Source organism: Monopterus albus, unplaced genomic scaffold, assembly GCF_001952655.1.
Source record: "Monopterus albus unplaced genomic scaffold, M_albus_1.0 scaffold19.1, whole genome shotgun sequence".
In the NCBI taxonomy this organism is placed as follows: Eukaryota; Metazoa; Chordata; class Actinopteri; order Synbranchiformes; family Synbranchidae; genus Monopterus; species Monopterus albus.
In genome coordinates this window covers 3,213,931-3,233,280 of record NW_018127899.1, presented here as the reverse complement: position 1 = coordinate 3,233,280, position 19,350 = coordinate 3,213,931, and the positions used below count along the sequence as shown (strand labels likewise).

At 43.9% G+C, this 19,350-nt stretch overlaps 1 protein-coding gene across 7 annotated transcripts in view; it reads right to left on the bottom strand.

The window, feature by feature from the left end:
- Positions 1-887: 887 nt before the first annotated feature.
- LOC109956450 (troponin T, fast skeletal muscle isoforms-like) overlaps positions 888-19,350 on the bottom strand; it is a 209,479-nt gene continuing 191,016 nt past the window's right edge. The window contains exons 1-13 of one of the 7 annotated variants that reach the window (XM_020593582.1): positions 11,820-11,864; positions 9,957-9,997; positions 9,610-9,623; positions 8,976-8,984; positions 6,066-6,084; positions 5,906-5,951; positions 5,694-5,810; positions 4,800-4,877; positions 4,002-4,115; positions 3,800-3,912; positions 3,332-3,422; positions 2,741-2,781; positions 888-1,196 (exon numbers count right to left, since the gene is read on the bottom strand). In XM_020593582.1, coding sequence (XP_020449238.1) covers positions 1,163-1,196; positions 2,741-2,781; positions 3,332-3,422; positions 3,800-3,912; positions 4,002-4,115; positions 4,800-4,877; positions 5,694-5,810; positions 5,906-5,951; positions 6,066-6,084; positions 8,976-8,984; positions 9,610-9,623; positions 9,957-9,976 — 696 coding nt within the window. In that variant the 5' untranslated portion in view covers positions 9,977-9,997; positions 11,820-11,864 and the 3' untranslated portion in view covers positions 888-1,162. Of the gene's footprint in view, positions 1,197-2,740; positions 2,782-3,331; positions 3,423-3,799; positions 3,913-4,001; positions 4,116-4,799; positions 4,878-5,693; positions 5,811-5,905; positions 5,952-6,065; positions 6,085-6,922; positions 6,987-7,257; positions 7,276-8,975; positions 8,985-9,609; positions 9,624-9,956; positions 9,998-11,649; positions 11,703-11,819; positions 11,865-19,350 lie in introns of those variants that run through there. The other 6 variants (XM_020593580.1, XM_020593585.1, XM_020593583.1 and 3 more) reach the window with 6 other exon arrangements.

The window sequence follows — 19,350 nt, the reverse complement described above, 5'->3', positions numbered from 1 at the left end:
TGCTCCCCCTCCCTCCCATCCTCCTCTGCAGAACCCAGTCATTCCATTATGACCAGTTCGGTGCTGTTTAACTCCATATGGTCTGTATTCTGGGGATCCGCTGAGATCCAGAGCTGTGAATCTCTATCATGGACGGACCACGACGCACGTGGCCCCAGAGCACAGATGCTAAAATGCTAACACACAAAACACACACACACAAACACACAACCCTGACATCTCTGAGGACATGAAATTGATGGTCCCAGTCCCTGTGTGGTGGTTTTGGATCTTCTTGCTTAATTTGTAATCACAGTATTGATTTACTGTTGTTTTGTGGTCGGTTTATGTGTGTGTGTGTTTTTATGACCTATTTAGTTTTAGTTTTTTCTTTTCAAATCTGTTTGCATTTGTTTTTAGTTATTTTCATGTCCAACATTGTTTTGTCTCATTCAGGGCCTTGTGGACCATCTGAGTCAAAATGCCTGAAGGGTGGGGAGAACGTCTCTGGAGAACGGTGGTGAGACAACTTGTTACACTATTATCTGGTTTGTATTTTGTCAGTAAATGTCTCTGGACAACTTGCTAAAACTGAAAATAAAGTGAAATCTGTTTAGAACCTAACTAAATGACTGGTTTAACGTTTCAGTAACATAAAAACCAGACATCTTCTAAAAGCTCTGAAGAGTGTGGTATGTCCAGTGAAGTTGTACCACACTCCAGAGTCTTTTAGATGCTGTGCTCCTCTTAGATTGTGGTGAAAACGCAGAGCCTGGTGTCCTGCAGATGGATGACAAAGTTAGATTCAGCTCTGCAGTTTGTAGACAGTGGTGAACAAATGACTGTAAAATTACACAGCTAAAAATATTGAGCTTTATTGATTTCTGAATAACAACAGATCTACAGACAAGGCTTGAAGAGTCACTTTATTTACAAAAAAGCCGAGAACCAAACAGTCAAGGGGAGGAAGCCTGATGGCGAACAGGATTGTAGCTTCTCTTCCTACTGAACTCCAGCTAAAGGCTCCGGGTTGCATGTGTCAGGGGTTGGGAACCACAGGGTAAACCTCAGCGTCACTCGCTTCGTCTGAGCTATGGCCTTTGCCGTTGTGCGCGTTGCTTCATCAGGCGTATGTCCAACTTCATTGCAGTTTGGTTTCAGAGCAGTGGCGGGAAGAGCCGCCCTACTTTCTGCGGCGGGCGGCGCCCTTCTTGCTGCTGCAATACGAAAAATGGGAAATGTCACAAAACTGGGTTGTTATTATTTTAAACCATTTAAAACCTTTGTTCCCACAAGATGCAGCTGATGGATCCTCACACAAACTCATCTTTCTAGCCAGGCAATGGGCTGCAGTGGTGCCTTTGCTCAAAGGCTCCTCGGCAGTAGTCAAGCACCAGAGGTGTTCTCCCCCCAGTGAAGGCCGTATAGAAATAACAAGGACTGTACAGCCAGTCTGGATCTGACAACATTTAAACTGTAGGAGATATCTTGCTCTTTGCATTAGCATGTCGCCCAAGATCCCTGGGGAAGATGTAGGTTTTTAAAGATGTCAGAGGCAAGAACTCCAGAGATAAACACCATTTAGTGTGAGGGTTTAAAAAGTCTCTGGGTGTGTGCTTTCATCAGACTTTGGGATAGCTCATGTAGCTAAGGACCATTTCAAATGACTGGCATTACCCTGCAGCAATCAAATAGGAAAGTCTTTATTAAATGGAACAGCATGTTTCTTGTGGAGAAAACAATATAAAAAACAACCTCTAGGCTAAAATGACGTGTGTTATCCATACGTTAAGTTTCAAGAAGGATTTACATGCAGAAGCACATCATTTCCTGTAACATTACGCCACGCTGACCTGCACAGACTGAACAAGCAGTGATTCATGTGAATCCCTTTACAGTCACTGCTGCGATGGACGTCACACAGTGAAATGACAGGGTCAGTATGAAAGGATGCAGCATTCTGGGTTATAGCTACATTTTGGTTGTTAAATGTTGAAAAGGACTCATCCAGGGAAGACTCCTCACTGGGGACACTGCTAGATATAAAACTCTACTGGGGCACAGGGCAAACAGATGTGTTATGTGAACTTCCCTTGCATAGCCCACTCTTCCACTGTCATACCACAGCTGAAACCACTACTGATAAAGGTAAAAATATAGAGATGTTAATCGTCATGAACATATTTATTTCAACTTGCATTAAGAATATTTTCAATATGTCTTATGGTGTAAAAGTCTGAAAGTCTGGTCCTGTATTGCACATTTCTTTACACCATCTGTTATCTACACCACTTATTCCTGAACACAGTCTGGAGGCTGGAGCCAGTCCCAGCTGACACCGGGAGAGAGGTGAGGTCCACCCTGGACAGGTCACCAGTCTGTCACAGTGCTTGTAGACAACCCACCACACACGGGCTTAGGGATAATGTAGAGTCACCAGTCAACCTAAGCTGCATGAATCTGGACTGTGGGAGGAAGCCGGAGCACATGGAGAGAACATGCAGACTCCACACAGAAAGGCCTCGGGTCAAACCGGGCTCGAACCTGGAACCTTCTTGCTGTGATTTGATTTGTCAAATTTAAACTTTCACAGGTTAATCTACAACAGCAAATCATTAATTAAGAAGAAAAACAATGATTTTTTTGTAACTCATAAGGCCCCCACAACATATTGATGGTCCAACCACTGGTGCCTTCCTTCATGCTAACATGCCACCACGACACCATGCAACGAGCCTGACGCCTGCTCGGCTCTACTTACAATTTACTGAGCTCCTCCACTCTCTTACGCAGGGTGGTGATCTGGGGGGAATCAAAGAGCACATGGAGGTGACGGGGCGTTCAGCTGACGCTCACCTCAAGACATCAGCGTCATCAAAAACAATGCAGCTGGTTTGTTTGGTAGACCTTTTGGTTTGTGGTGCTTGCCCCTGACATTTGCCACTATTCGCTATGACAGTCAGTTTAATATCATTAAGACAAAACACCATAAGGTTAAAGACATTAAAAAGAAACAGAAGGACAAGGTAGGAACCACAGACAGAGCTGTGGATTAACATCTGAACTGTTGCACAGAGGTCAAACTCTGGATCTGACTCTACTTCACTTATGATTTTTCAGACATAAATCATTTGTCAGATCTCCATAAACTCTGGGAACTTGTCTTATATTCAGACACAACCTGCAAAAAATTGGTTAATACACAATCCTGGCTTTAGGTCCCAGGCTTTCTCATGCTAAAATCTGGATGTTTTTCACACCTTCCACTTCTCTAAAAACGGCAACGTGTATAAAATGTGTACAACACCCGACTCCGTGGCTGAGGAGCTCAAATGCAGCAGCGGAGTCTCACCTCGTACTTCTGCTTCTTCAGTCTCTCCATGTGGTCGAACTTCTCAGACTCCAGCTGGCGCATCCAGTCGTGGAATTCGTTGATCTTGTCCCTGCAGGAAACACCAGCACACACACGCACACGGGAGAAAGAGTCGGTTCAACTGACAAAGAGTTCTGCTCCTGTACCTGAACTGACTTTGGAACTACTTATCAATAAATTGATCAGTCCACTAACTATTCCAGCTCTCCTTTTACATAATGGTGAGTAGTGGTCTCTATAGTATGAGCAACATATTTTACAAGCTCACATGCTTTATTTAAAAAACTGTCAAATATTTGTACTGGAGTAAAAACTACAGCATTTCCCTCTGAACTGTAGTGGAGTAGAAGTACAACAGAGTAAATGTACTTGGTTACATTCCCCATGACCCTGACAATACAAGATGCGACTTGTGAGAAACGTTCAAGCCTTGGCGTCGGGTCGTACCTCAGCTTGTCTTCGTTCAGGTGGTCGATGCTGAGTGGCTTGCGTCTGGCGGCCAGGATCTTCTTCTTCTTCTCTCTCTCAGTCTCTTTCTTTCCTCCTCTCTTCTGGTCAGCCTGTCCAGTGCAGATACATACAGTCAACAATCCAGAAAACAAGCTGCTTGTACCGTTGTAGGAGGATTTCTGTCAGTGTTAGTACGGACTCTCTGCAGGTGGCTGCTGTAGGTGGCGCCCATGCTGGCCAGAGCTGACTTCTTCTTGGCCTCTTCGTCTGCCTTCTTCTTGGCATCAGCTTCCTCCCTGCTCCGCCTCTCCTCCTGGTTCACAACAAACATGAGAGTGAGACCTCCGAGCCACATCCACCACTCCAGCCCATCACATACTGATGCCCTGTAACAAACCGTTCCCATCTCATACAGACACTAAACAGGAACCTCTGGGATTAAGCAGAGAACAGCGTTAAGCCTTGTCCGGGCTAGAGTTGTGCTACAAATCTGCACGTTCTTAGCAGCAGTTTAGCACATGCACAGACCCACAGTCTGTCTGGTAGGGCTGGAGCTTTCAACGGGACAGTAGCTGATGCAGTCACTGAAGGGAGAAAGTGACAACAGGAGGTGGCTGGATGAGTCTGACCAACATCAGAGCTTCCCGCAAAAAAGGACATAGGATATTTAACTGAAGTTTTAAAAATAAGTTTGAAAAACACAAATACCTATTGGTGACCCCTGTTGTCACTTCATGACTAGCATGAACTAAAGTTAAACATCCTGGTTCAGCGAGGCTGGACTGATAAACAGGGGCCCCTGGAGCCGAGCCTCTGTTTGATGTGACTGGTCAATGAAACCACATGCAGGAGTAAAATGATTGGAAGAGGGGTTGGGGGCTCTTAAACATCTGGGCCCAGGGCCTCATCTTCTCATAATCCATCCATGGACTTAAAAGTCATATTTTGATGGTTAAAGAAGCCAAAACAATCAGTAAAACGTGATGAGAGCACGAACCTCACGTCTGGCCTGGCGCTCCTTGTCCTTCTCGGCGCGGATCCTCTGCTGCTCGGTCCTCTCGGCGCGACGCTTCTCCTGCAGGACACAGCAAACACGTCGTCAGGCACCAGACTCAGCCCGACAGGAGACATACAGGCTGTTATAGCGATGAGTTCGTCTGCGTCTCGCTCTTTTCTGGTTTTTCCTTCCAGCTAATTTTCTGGGTGCTTTCCTCATTACACCAAACTTGCATTTTCTGATGCAAATATATTTAGGCATTTTTCTGCAGTACAATAAATCTCACAAGGAAACCCTCACTTAAAGTATGAATATGGAGAAATAAAACTCCAGGTTTTACCAGTCTGAAGGCCCACGTGTCTAAGATTAAGGCCGGAAATGACCGGGCCCAAACGGAGTCTGCTGATTTAAAAAAAAAGCTTTTATGTGGTTATTCAGATGGAAATCGGTGGAGTTCTACTTATTTATTTATCTTTGAACAAGAGTGAGCACAAAAATGCATTCAAGCAACTAAAATAAGCTTGAGCAGAGTGAAATAAATCTTTCAATTACAGCTTTTTTCATGTTTCTCTTTTGCGCATAAAACTAGAGCTTCCCGTTGGCGCAGCTGTAACAATGAGCAGTGCAACGTATAATCTGCCACTAGACTTATTTCTAGTGCACATACTGGTTGTGTACATTGGGAAAACTAATGTCCAGTTAAGATATGAAACGACTGGTGTCCTTTCAAAATCTTTTCCTCTGTAGGTTTGTATTTTTAAATAGGTTTTACCAATTCAAATGACTGCGGGCTGGTTCTGCAGGTTTGGTCTGTAGAACCCGTTAATACTGCAGGTCCTCAGTCTTTTTACAGTGCCCCAGGTGTTCTCGTGTTTGCTTTGGCTGAAAACTCACAATCCTCTCCTTGAGAGCGATCAGCTCCTCCTCCTCTTTCTTCCTGCACTCGAAGTGCGCATCGATCAGTGACTGCAGCTCGACCAGATCCTTATTCTGACGTTTCTTCTGGATGTCCTGCAGGGCCGAGGGACAGAAGCGACACTCAGCTACGCGGAGAAACGTTACAGACAAACAGAAATCCTTCCTGTTGTCGCTTCGAGGATACTCACATCAAAGTCCACTTTCTCACCGTCAGGGATTCTTGGAACGGTGGGCCTGCGGCAGAGTTTACCGGCACATCACTGGATGTAATGCTGCTATAGTTTGTTTTATTCAACCTGACGGATCAAGTCAACATGTCTACAAAAGCCATTTGACGTCAGAACTTACTTGAACTTTGGCTTCCCCTCTGCAGGTTAAGACATGAAGAGGGGACAAGTAGTGTGTTAGAAACAGAGCAGATGATCTCAGTACATGGATTAAACGATGTAATCTATATGATTAGATTAAAATGCAAAATCAAAATTATAGCCTTGTTCGTCAGTTTTCCAATAAGGGTTAGAACAACAGGTAAATAAGGGCAAACAAATGCAAAACTTCACATATCAGGAAAAGTCCTGCATTCACAATGTTACTTAAATAAAAGTACAAACGTATTATCAAAATAAACTAGAAGTACCATCAGTACCAGTACTCGTCCTGCAGAACGGTCCATGTCCCAGTAATGTCTCTGATACTGGATCATAGTGACTAATTACTGTGTCCATCAGTTTAATGCTGCAGCTGGTAAAGGTGGAGCTGATGGTAACTACCTTACATACTTATACTGTGAAGTACTTTACATCCTGCTGGGTAGCTGGTGGATTTTCCACTGGGATCAATGGAGTCTGATGGTTCTACTGGGTTTGGTTTGATTCATCTGATTCTGGAAAGGACCTGAAGTTATCAGGTACATGTAGTGCAGTAAAAAGTACACGGTTTGCCCCTGACATGGAGTCACAGTATGAAGGAGTAGGACGTGGAAATACTCAGTACAGATACCTCGGAATTGTTCTTAAGTACAGCACTTGAGTACATGTACTTACTTTCCACCATTTGTTATTCAAAATCTATTTTCTCATAAAGCTCGAGCCTGTTGCTTTTTCATTTGTCTATAAAATCACTACAAGTTATAATTCTAGTTACACTAAGTTTCTTTTTTTCGGCTTGACCCCAAAAATCACTGTCGACAAAGAAAAGAGTCACACCTCTGTTCCCTTCTTTTCTTGAACCCAGACTCTGGTAGCTCCAGGCCATGCACGTGATAAGTGGCACAGCAAGCGTGTAGCAGTGGGGCTGCTGCTCAGTGAAGCACGTGTTAGCATCTCTTATTCATTCACCTTTCTTCTCCATCAGCACGCTTAACTGATCTCGAAACTCAATAAGCAATTAGTGTTTTTGTTTCTTGGTGCTCCTGGGCTTTGACAGCTCAAACTTGGACAGACACTTTGTGAAAAGTACAGACGGCAGACCTGGACTCTGTGGTGCTTCCAAAACCAGAATGACAGATTTCAGATGGGTCAGAATTTTGAAATCAACATACCTTCCTCTTCAAGGCCCTCTGCATTTAGCAAGCATCAAAAACAGAAGCAGAACAGACAGCAGCGTTAGCAGGCAGCAAACTGTAGGAACTAGGTTGGACAACCTACTGCAGCTTCTCTACTCACTCAGACACCGAGAGGAACTTTTATTGCTGTGAACTCTACAATAATAGCAGTCTCAAAGGTTAATGACAAACCAGGTAGGAACAGGTGAGCTGAATTCCCTGTACTACGGATAGCATGATAAAATCAGAATAACGTACATTCTCATAGCATTACTTCTTGAAAAGTGCTCTGAGATCATTTTAAAAATGTGGGGAAGCGCCAGTGACAAGTTTTTTTTTTTTTACTAAAATATGACAAAATGCTTTTTATACACTTATTTCTTTTTTTTTCAGATAAAGAGCTGTTTTTAATACAAGCCCATTGCAGCTGAGATCAATAAAAGGTTTAAAAGTCTGAAGGTTTCGAGTTTCTGGCAGAAAATGAGCTTCACTCAGGCCACTGTCCTGGCCTAGTTTTCATTTGAATTTTGTGACGACACCAACGCCAACTCAGAGGACGTTCACACCAGCACATATGCTTAAACTTCCACAGTTTATTAGATAAATGCTGAAACACATTTTAATTAATAGTTTTATTTAATCTGTTTACCTCCATCAAATATCAAAAAGAAAAAGCAACCATGTACACCAAGTACTTAACGTACATGTGGTATAGTAGTAAAAGTAAGGTGAGACAAAGAGGCCAGTATTTGTTTGTTTTAGAATTTAAGCCCTCTAATAATCTTTTATGAAATGTCCTACGTCTGCAGTTTGGATCAGTGTGAACACCAGGATTTCATACTTTGGGAGGATACGTGGCTAATCGTTAACTAGCACCTTCTTTATGTGCAGGGTGCCGAGGTTTCATTGAGGACCAAGACTGACATTTCTTGATATTTGGAAAGTAATTTGTTTCCTTTACATGCACTATAAGGGTAGTTACATTAGCTAGTAAATTTATGTCTGGACAACAGACATTTGTTATCAGAAGGTGATAATCTATAAATTCCAGATTAAACCCTGCATTTCTAAAAACCTTTAGATTTATAAATGTAGGTACTAATAGCTCTGACTCTTTCCTGTAGCCTATGCTAACATGTTAGCTTAGACACACGAGCTCCAGTATAAAAATATTGGCTGTCAAACATTAGTCATGTTGTGATGTTAGCATTAGCAGGTTCTACCGCTGGTTCTGGTTCTGGCTCAAGGGCCACATCTACCACCTCTTCTGCAACTACACAACATGCAGCGAGTCACCAGGGGGGAGGAAGGGCAGTGAAAGGGTTAAAGGGAAGCATTTGGAGGCGCTGTGGGTGAGCAGGTGAAAACCATGGCATTAGATCTGAGGAGGGTCACGGCATGGCAGTTTGGGGTCACTGCCACCAGATGGCGCTAAAGCTGGTGAGCCAGTAAGCAACTACAAGAGGGACAAGGTCAGCGATTGGATTGATTGATTGATTCTTGGTAATACCTGCAGTGCAACTAGGTGAAATCAGAGAAAAAAGGAGAACCGTTCTAACCTGACAGTCTTTTTAACCTGTGACTTTGCATTCATTTGTAATAACATTAGAACATGCCACAAAAAGAACAGTGGAGGTAAGAACACACGTCTTCAGCAGTGACTGACAAATTAGTATCGGTGGCGTGAAACTTAGAATCTGCAGGCTGTGTCTTACCATCGTATTCTTCACGCCCATCCGAGAAAGAAAGGAGCAGAAGAACATGATCAAAAGATCCCATTTGTACCCAGTTTTGATAGAACACTAATGCAAAATGTGGGTACAATGGGGATCTAAGCTCAGCATAAAAACCACAGTCCTCCTGGGCTGATCAGAGCCCGCAGTTTGAAGGAGGAGCTCTGAACCTCAAACTTCACTGTGTGTTTCAGCTCAGCTCAGGAGGACTGCACAAGTGCAGGTGGACATGCAGAGCTGCAGGACACGCTGCCAACAGGCCAGGGCAGGCTTGTGCCGTTTAGATTTTAGAAGTTGAAATTTTAAATTTCATGCAGCATATCTGACGCTGGCCTGTTGGCAGCGTTGGCTCCTGCAGCCGTGCCACAGCGGAGAAAATAACACGAGCAGATCTACTTAAAAGAGAGAGTTGCACAAGTCACATCTGGAGGAGTCAAGCCAAACTTGCAAACATACGAATTTGTCCAGTGCAAACTCTCTACTCTCTTTCTCTAAGAGGATGGAAAGTCAGTTAGGCAAGATTCAGAACAGGGATTTAGCACAGATTTCCAGACTGTACCTAGACCTAGTTTTTGTAGAATTCATGTTTTTAAAAGAAGGAAACGGTGCTACTTACCCTCAACATGTTCGCTGCAAGACAGAAGATCAGAGGGAAACTTAGAGGCAAAGGCATTATTTTTGACAAAAATAATACTGACAAAAGGTGAACTCTAGTATTTTCCAGAGCTTAAACCACTAGTGTTGGGGAGCAGTGAAATACATGGAATTAACTACTGAATTTTGCAGTAGCTTGCTGGTACTTCATCTACATTCATATTTGCAGATTGATTTGTGCAGTTAACTACTGAAACTGCCTTCTTAGTTGGCAGCTATAAAGCTGTGCTTTCAGAGTAGCTTCCCCAACACTGCAGACAAGTTAAGAACATCTTGTCAGTCTGTGAATGAGAAGGTGAATCGACTTACATGTCATCTGTGTCAGACATGGTGACAGTGGACTTTGCAACCTGGAGACAAAAGAAGAAGGGGGCTTCAAGTCTGTGCGCAAGGAGCAACTGAACGGCCTGCTGTATTTATAGCACTGACTGAAGTTGCAAATGTTCCAAATAACTGCTGTCGACCCCACCCTGACCAAACCCCACCTGTCTGCTTTCACATATTTTACTAAAAAAAAAAACCCAACTCTTATGGAAATTTATTTAGTCCCATGTTAAATATGTTATGAGGATCTTGAACCTGAAACATTCCTAAAATCTGTCTGACACAAACATCTTTAATTAGCATCACACTCTGTACTGAAATTCAAGCCTCAGTCCTGAATCTGCTTCTCTGCTGATAAGTGAGAAGGAGCCAAACATAGATTTAGGCCAACGTCTGTTTTCACCTGCACAGAGATGTGATTAATGACGTGGATAGAGGAAAAAAAAAAGAAGCCTCCTGGGGTCGTGCTAAAGGTCACCCTCTGAAGGAGAATGAAGTCTTTAAAAGTCAAAGCTATATGTTTCTAAACATCTTCTAGCAAATTCTCCCACATCTAAAACCATTCAGCTGTTAAATCCCAGAGTGAAGCAGAATCTGATCTAAACCCCCAATGACAAACACACATGACCTGAATTTATTCAAAATGCAGCCTAGCCCCGATCAGATTTCAGATTAGTTTCCCACTAGCTTCATTAGCGTGAGGCCACCTATTTCCAATAGACAGCTGCATAGGTCCAGATCTGGTTTCAGTGGACCAAGGGCTGAAGATTGGGTTCCTTCAGCTGGACCACTGCCATAATTCTTCCTTCATTTCCTTTTCTAGCCATCCTGCTCTCACATGGTTCCTTCAATCATCTTCGCGAGGCTCCCTGCTGACTGAGGCCACTTCACACAGAATTAAAATAAACCCTGACAGGGAGCCGTGAAGCCTAAAGCCCTAATGCCTGGCTTCCTTCTTTTTGTTTTCTGAACCTGATAAATGCCAAAACTAAAACCATTCTGTCAGAGTTGATGCCTTTATGCAACATTAGTGACAGGAAAACCACTCCACAGTTAGAAGATTCCTGTACATCCAGTCTGGAGCTTCCTGGATCCTGATCAGGATGTTCAAGGTGCTTATCCTCAGCTATGCGCACTGTAACATGCACAAATACACATAGCCACACACATTTACAGCTTCACCAGCTGACATCAACAAACACACCAAATTACAAGCTGAGAAAAGCTGCAATCCAGAGAAACTCAGAGCAATGTCACCGATGTCAAACATCCACAGTAACACCAGAACACGACGCCGCTGCGCTCATCATGTTACATAACTCATTAGTATCATCTTCTGTCTCCTCAAGTGGAAAGCTGCTTCAAAGGCTTTAAGCCATCTGCAAATCCTTCAGGTATGACTCTCTGCTGGGTCACTGGACTCAGACCAAACAGGCACACAAACAACAACAACGTTCTTTAAGAAAATATCTGCATCTCCTGAAAGAACCCCAGAGCTTCTAAAAGTTTAACCTCAGCTGAAGATTTGCTACATGCTTCACTGGAATCCAGTTTCCCACTTCAGCAAGGTGTCAGAATCCACTGCTGTCAAGCACCAACAAACTAGATTTCCTTGCCACTGAGCCCAAACACAAGTGTGTCAGGCTTCACAGTGAGGCCTGTTTCCTCAGGGACCCACCGTCTGTCCGATCACCGACCTGTCCTCGGCCGTGGCCCCAGCACAGCCTCTGCTAATTGTGGCAGTGATTTTATCACGTGAACTCAGCTGTTCTCACTTTGGCTGATCTTTGGGGAAATGACATCTCTCTACCACTCGCACTCTCAGTCACTCTCTCTCCTCTTCCTTACCTCAGAAAAGCTGACAGAAGCGAGCTCCCGCTGGCCAAGACAGGCTGTAAGGTTCTGCAAACTTACCGCGCTGATTATGTCCTTCTGTTATAGTGACACTCGATCCGCTCGGGCTCCCCATTGGCCAGGGGAGCTGGCCTGGAGGCGAGGCCAGGCCTGAGGTGGGGCAGGGTCCGCATCCTGGGCTGCCTCCGCCTGTTGGCACTCAATAAGGAGATGGAAGGGTCAAATACTAAGAGGGGAAGCTCAAGTTTGGATAAAGGGGCAGCTAAGATGCTCCCAGGTTGCTATTCTGGGGCTGCTGCATTAGGCAAGTAAACTTCATCTGAGAGCGGAGGAGAGGCGGGCGTCATGGAGGAGAGGCAGGTGGTGTGTGGGGCAGCACCTGAAAAATCTGTTCAAAGTGTAAATACTCAACCATCCTGTTGTTTTCTCTGACTTCCTGGTTTAATTGAACCAAGACAAAGGCAGCATCTCCAAAAATCACACCTTTGACTCAATGCAGGTCCTTAACACTCACAGAAAACACGATTACATGGTTAAGGAGATAACACACAAAGGTCAGTGTATAGTTCATCGGTTCAAAACATTAATGGAAAATGTGCTCAAATGAGAGGAAGCTCATTTAAAAGTTCATTTAAGCTGAATGTGTTTGGCAGCTCCTCCCACTGTGATCCGTCATCGTTCAGGTGGGTAACATGAAGCATATGCTATATGTCTGTACTTTCCATTTGCCCTTTAGAATACATGATGACAGTGTAGTTTGTCTTCTTGCAAGTCAGCTTGCATTGGGCTGTAGTGCATTTAAATATCAGACTGATAGAAATCCTCTGCAGGATCAGATCTGGTGCTAATGCCTTCAGGTCAGCTCGAAGCCTAAACCAGCTGCAGACACTCAGCCGCTGCCTGCCTTCTGTGAGCATCACTGTCTCAGGAGCCTGAACCAGCTTCACATTCCCTGCAGGGGGCGCTACAGTGACAACAATTAGAGCAGAGACTCTGGCTCAGCCACATGCACAGTAGTAGTGTCTCATATACAGAGACACAGACAGACAAACATAAGACCATGAACTTCCTGTTTGAGTTTGTTGGTGATAATTAACAGTTTAACTGGCCTGCACCCTGTGGCCGCTGTGTCAAACAAAAAACTAGCTATTTTGCTCCACAGGGAAAGGAAGGATATCAGTCTTCAGGAACCCTTGGAACCCACAGACAAATCCTCCCTCCCCCTTGAGCACACAAACCCCCAAGACCCATAGAACCAAAGGACTGCAGGAGGAGAGCAGCTCAGAGCATCATGGGCCCCCAGCCTAGTCCTTGTCCTGCACATCAATAATTACATTTCATTTTTCTCTTCTGATCAAGGGTCTAAGGACAGATATATTTTTTGTATGTAAATCCCCTTGAGTCAAATCTATGATGCGACATTGGGCTTTATTTTGACTGGCCTGACAGGAACCCCCTCAGTACTTTGGTCACTCTACAACTACTTTCAAGGATCAGATAAACACCGTTAAAAATGCTCCTGGAAACATGAGCTCAAGGCCTGAAGACACTCCTGGAATCCTCTCAGATGTACCTGAGATACCAAAACCACCCCTCATAAAGCTGGTTTCTCTGTGATATCACACACTGTGTAAAACCTGTTGCATCCTCGTAAGTGGTTATAACACTCTGGGGGGTACAGAGCCCTTGAAAGTCTAGAAGAATCCATGGAACCCCCCTAAGGGACTTGGTCACTTGATACAAACAACTGTATGATTACATTAGGCGAGCTATAATATGATCACTGGCAAAATAATATCCATTACATTTCAGGTTAATTGCATCAAACTGCAAATGTTTGTTTGGTTTTCTGACACTTCCACATTATTTCTTCTTCTTATTGTTAATGCCAAGTCAGGTATAAGAGTCTTTATTGATCACGGCTTGTTGATGTGGCCCATTCATGAACTTTTAACCCCGGGCACATGTGGAGCTGTTTAGCACCTTTACCTTTAGGAGCACACCAGTGACGCCGCTGCAGCCTCAGATGGGACCGTGCAGCAGCCAGTGTGCTTCTGAAGCAGCAGGCCAACATATGGGATAAGGGAGGTTACGAGTTGTTCAACCCTCCAAAACCAACGATGTGACATTGACCCTGACTTTGCACACAGCGGTTGTCTGTGTGGGGCTAAAAAGGTAGCCCAGCGTTTCATTCCTCTCCTGGCTCTCTGTCCATTTGTTACACACGTACTGTCTGTCACTTTTCACATCCACCGAGTGTAACACTATGAAGGTGTTCCAGGTGACACTGTCTGAGAACGTCCACTGCTATCATCGTGTTTGAACAACACTGCATCTCCCTCCTGTAACTTTTCACACCACATCCACTGTAGCCATTCAAAAACCTATTATCGCATTTTATTTTCACCATGGTAGAACAATGAGTCAAACTACAGGTCCTGATCGAGTATAACTCACTCAAATCCTTGAAACTCCATGAAGGACCCTAACCACTATCCTGGTCCCCTTTACCCCCCCAGAACAACCCCAAGATCGCAGAGAACCAAACAATCCTCGGAACTATGACCATCAGCCCCAACTCTAATCTCAGCCTCCCAGAACCCCTGTTTGTGCCTAGAACACCACAGAACCTCATCAAGTCCCATCACACCCTATGAGCAGGTTTGAAATCAAGGTTTTACACCGGAGCTGAACAGCCACACATGAAGGTGAAAAGCCTGCCGTGACCGACAGCAAAGGGACATGGGCGTATGTTGACAGAGAGTTTGTCCTGGAAGACATACAGTACATCACTGTTCACATAACAGGTGCCACAGGTGGCTCTCTAACAGTTGACAATTACAGTACAAACCCTGTGTCGTTTCTATCCTGGCTTTATTTTACACCAAGGAGAAGCAGCTCCACAGCCTGGTCTGCACCTGGACAGGTTCTGAGAAACCACACAAAAATCCCCGATTTCACCACTAAGTGAAGATGATTTTTACAGTGAGGTGAAATGAAACGATTTTCTGAACATACTGTTGAGGCCCATGCCAGTTCCCCAGTACATCTACAAAGGACCCTCAGGTGGTCCTCCAACCCCACTTTTAGTGCTCTGAGCTGGTGAAACCTACAGTCCCATGGCCTGCAAAGTCCCAGCGACGCTGCTGTCACTCTGATCAGCTCACAGGACTCTGGGTTTATTTTTGGACTGCCATGGCGTCTGTTCCTTCCATTTGTAGGAAGGGGGGTCAGTCTGGGCTCAACACGAGCCTGCAGCTCTGACACTCCAGAATGGGACAAGCAAACAGCAGCCGGCCGGCCGCCCCCGGAGCAGCAGTCGCACAGGTACACACAGCACAATTACACCTTTTAATCCTCAGACAGGGAAGCTGGTAACAGCATTAGTGAGGCAGGCTGTCGAATGCAGGGCCCCCACCTTAGTAGCCAGAGGTCTGAAGAGTGTTTGGAGCTCAGAGAGGTTTTTTTTTTTGGTCCCCAGTGCAACATGAAAGCACCAGCAGGGCTGGCATTCATCTGTCCTGGTTGCAATGAGTCAGGAGTGACTGATGATCACACTTTGAGTTGTAATCTTCCTGTTGTGTAACACGGTCACCCTTTTTAGGTCTGACATGTCAAACTGACTTTGAATCGATGTTGTCTCCTGCTCTGTCCAGGGGAACCTACCTGGAGCGCTTTGAACATCAGCAGCAAGCTCTCACCTGGTGAGTCCTTTTTCCATCTAAACTGTGCCAAGTTTGTGTCAAGTCTTATAACTTCACTGCAGGTAAACAGATTTTTGGGGTGAATTAATGTACTTAAGGAGGCCATTGTGGAGTAGCTTGGTTTGCATTACGCAGCTATTATTACCCTTTCCTCTTTTGAACCTGCATCCTGAAGGCGCTCCAAATGCTGAGCCTCGCAGGACCTTAAAAGGAGGAGATAGCGCTCATGTGTCAGGGAGGGGGGTGGGGCAGCAGCCAGCTCTGGCCTACATTTCACTGAGGTGACACACATAGTAAACCCAGGGTATTAAACACTCTGTTGAATGATGTCAGAAATCATTTATTTGCAACCTAAACCTTGGGGACAGTCATCAACTTATTTTAACTGATTAGAAAAATGTGCAGGGCTGTTTTTAAAGGAGGACCCTTTCTGGGCAATCAGAACAGGTCTACTACATTTCTCCAAGCTCGTTTATCCATTATTTTAAATTCTTGGGTTGGAGTACATGAACCTGTGTCAGTGGGCTGTGATGTCACGAGGTCAGATGCTCTGCATTCCCTCTCACCCCTCAGCAGATATATAAACATCTATTTGTGTATTTATGTGGAAAGACAAAGTGGCCCAGCCTGCGAACTATAAGCTTGTCTGTGCTGTGCTCTGATTCACCCCGACTGAGAGGTCACATATCACCACTCTAAATGTAATGCCATAAGGTAACAGCTACAGTTTAGTCTAAACAGGGAGATATCAGGCAGTCCAACACTTTAATCCAGTGTGAAATCTCTCAGCAGCCTGATTTAGATTTTCCAACATCAGAACCTAAGTTCTGACAACTCAAGAACCGCTGGTCTGATTCTTCATGAGATGTGTTCATGGACCCAGGAGATGAATCCTAAAGCTCCTGGTGATCCCCTGACATGTCCATCAGGGAAATGCTTCTGCACAAGAAACACAACTGAACAGGAAACAAATTGAAAAGTCACATTTTAGCTGCACTGCTGTTTAAGCTCCTTTAACAAATATAATGTTGCTCCTTCTCTCAGACTTGGTTTTTACCGACATGTGGTTAAGAATGGGGGCGCTGCTGTCACTTCCATCTTATTGTCATGCTGTGAGAATTCAGTAGCAAACCAATTTTTATTGTTTGTTGGACATTTTCACTCAAAATTAATCCTTTAACCACAAACCTTATCAAAGTACATGTAGCATTTAATTATATATTATTTAAATTGTACTTGTTTTTACATATTCCTATATGTAGATTACATTATGTTCTAGGTTTTCTGCATTAATTGGTCTTAAAATGTGATCTGATCTTCATCTAAGTCACATGCAGAGACAGTCACCGTGCTTAAGATCATCTCCCACAAACAGTTACTGTAAAATCTCGACCTGTTGTTGAACACACCCATTAAACCTCCACAGCGCTGGTGGATAAAGTAAGCGAGCCCTTGGATTAAAATAACAGGTGAAACCTCAGAGCAGCTCATCCCGTGTCTGTGGGTCAGACCTGCACAAGGTTCTGGACCAGTGTAGGGTTAAGGCCTGGACCCCTGCACAAGGAGGACGTCCTTCGTCCGAGCTCATTCAGTAGCAGATTGACTGGAGTCCTCTTAGCCGGATGCCCACTTCTGGGGAGAGAAGCCACAGAATGAAATCGTCTGCATTTCTAGACAGTTTGTGTCCTGATGAAGAGCTCAGCTCTCTAACAGGACTTTGTAACAGCCTCAGTGACTGGACCGCACGTTTATAAATGGTATATTTGGTTGATGTCATGAGCCATTTACACCCTTTTTCTAACCTACACTGTGGATGTTTGAGGGAGGTGTTCAATATAAACAAGATCAACACCAACTTTGTCCATTATTACAACTTACATGAAGATCTGACCATATTTTAAAACATTCATACCTACAGTAAATGCACATTATTGTAAAAGGTCGACTTATTTACTGCCACTAACTTTTTAACATCACCTATCAAAATATCTGAAATCTCTTATGTTTTAGTCATTTCACAAGAACGATTTTCTTCTTGGGTATCAGTTTTATTTTACCGTGTTCATTCTGAGCATGAATCAGAATTAAATCCCTCAAGTACCTGTTGAAGTAAATGGTACAACAAACACCTCAGAGCCAAACTTCTGACCACTGCATCTTGAAAGGCATGAAAACCTGCCTATATGAGAAGGTGACCAGAAATAAGGAGCTGCACTTTGTGGCTGCAGGTGATGCCAAACTACCTGCTCAGTTTTTAGATGTTTCTCTTACACAGTCCTTCTGTTACATGGACTTTGCTTCTGAAGCTGCAGAGGCTCCATCTGGTCTGCACCCCTTCACTCTGATTTACTGTTCTCGGCAAAGTGAGGGTGCTGGTAAAAATCCATAAGTCTTAAAAAAGGGGAGCAGGTCAGTGGCCAGACGCCCCTGAGCCTTCAGACTAAAATTAGAAGAGTAAAAGCTTCCAGGGTCAGCTGGGAGGTGGTAACATCATACAGAGGAGTTCAGCTCAATGCCACTGTGGCTTTTATTAACAGCAAGCACACGATCAGCTTCATTACAGCTGTGTAATAAAACATGTTTTATAGTTCCTGCCTGAAAACCTTGTAAACCCAAATTACTGATGTTTGTTTGCACCTCAGCTGCAGGCTGAGCACCTAAAAGTTCAGACTCCAATGGAGTTACATTATTTTAGACTAGAATTTTCTGAATTTGTTTTGTCTGCACTGTTATTGCATTATTTTGTTAAAAATATTGTTATTCCCCTGTAATTACTTTTTGACTTTTGTAAAGCCCTTTATTTATAAATTTACAAGGTTTCTCCTGAGTGTGGCGCTAAAGAAAAGGTTATAGGGGCATCAAAACCTAAATGGTTCATCCTCTGGGAGAAGGAAGTATCTTTAGGAAATTTCAACCTTAATCTGTCTGTAAGATCTTGATATTTATTGTGTAGCAGAGAAAACAACGGGCTGAAGGTGGTTGTGTCAGATCCAGGGCTTGCTGCCACCGTCTGGGGACCACAATCTGAAGTTTCACTGCCTGTTTATAATTGGGAATATAGATGTGGGTTAGCAGGGCCCTACTCCACCTCCTAATCAGCTCAGTAGGCCATTATCACGCACTAGACCTTTGTTGTCTTGTTTGTAATAATAAACGTGTCCAGGCACAAAGGACAATTTGGTTTGGTTGTTTCAGTTAAAGTAACTCAAAAATGTCTTTGTTTATTTTCCCCTTGAACATCTGTGAATGCAAACATCAGCCTGTGCTATTTATACAATGTCAACAACAGTGACTGCTGCTTCTGTCACAACTACAACAGCCACTAGAGTTGGCCAAATAACAGCTCCAGTCAATGATTTGCACCTTCTGGCCCACAATTAGGTGCAGTTTGCCCCCACTTAAGTATAATTATCGGTGTGATAATAACTGATAATTGTGCATAATTGTACAGTGTTGTGTTTAAGCTGCAGCTGTTTTATCATTTAACAATAAATAATAACTGAATAAAACAGAGCACAGTTACAGTAGAAAATTATTTTAATTTACTTGAGGGGTTATAAACACACGAGACAAATCTTAGTGAATGGATATCAAAGGTAAAATCTGTCTACAGCAGTACAGAGACAGAGCTGAAGGCACCAGTGAGTTAAACTAGCACAAATACAGGAAATGCCAGCACTACTACTACGCAGTCATTACAGTGTTATGTCTCTCACTAGTTCACTGCTTCAGATTGTACTCGAGCCAAAGTGTAAGTGCGGAACAAACAAAGCGACTGTATGTAAAAGTGTAAACTCATTCAAAAGACTTTTCAGTTTCCC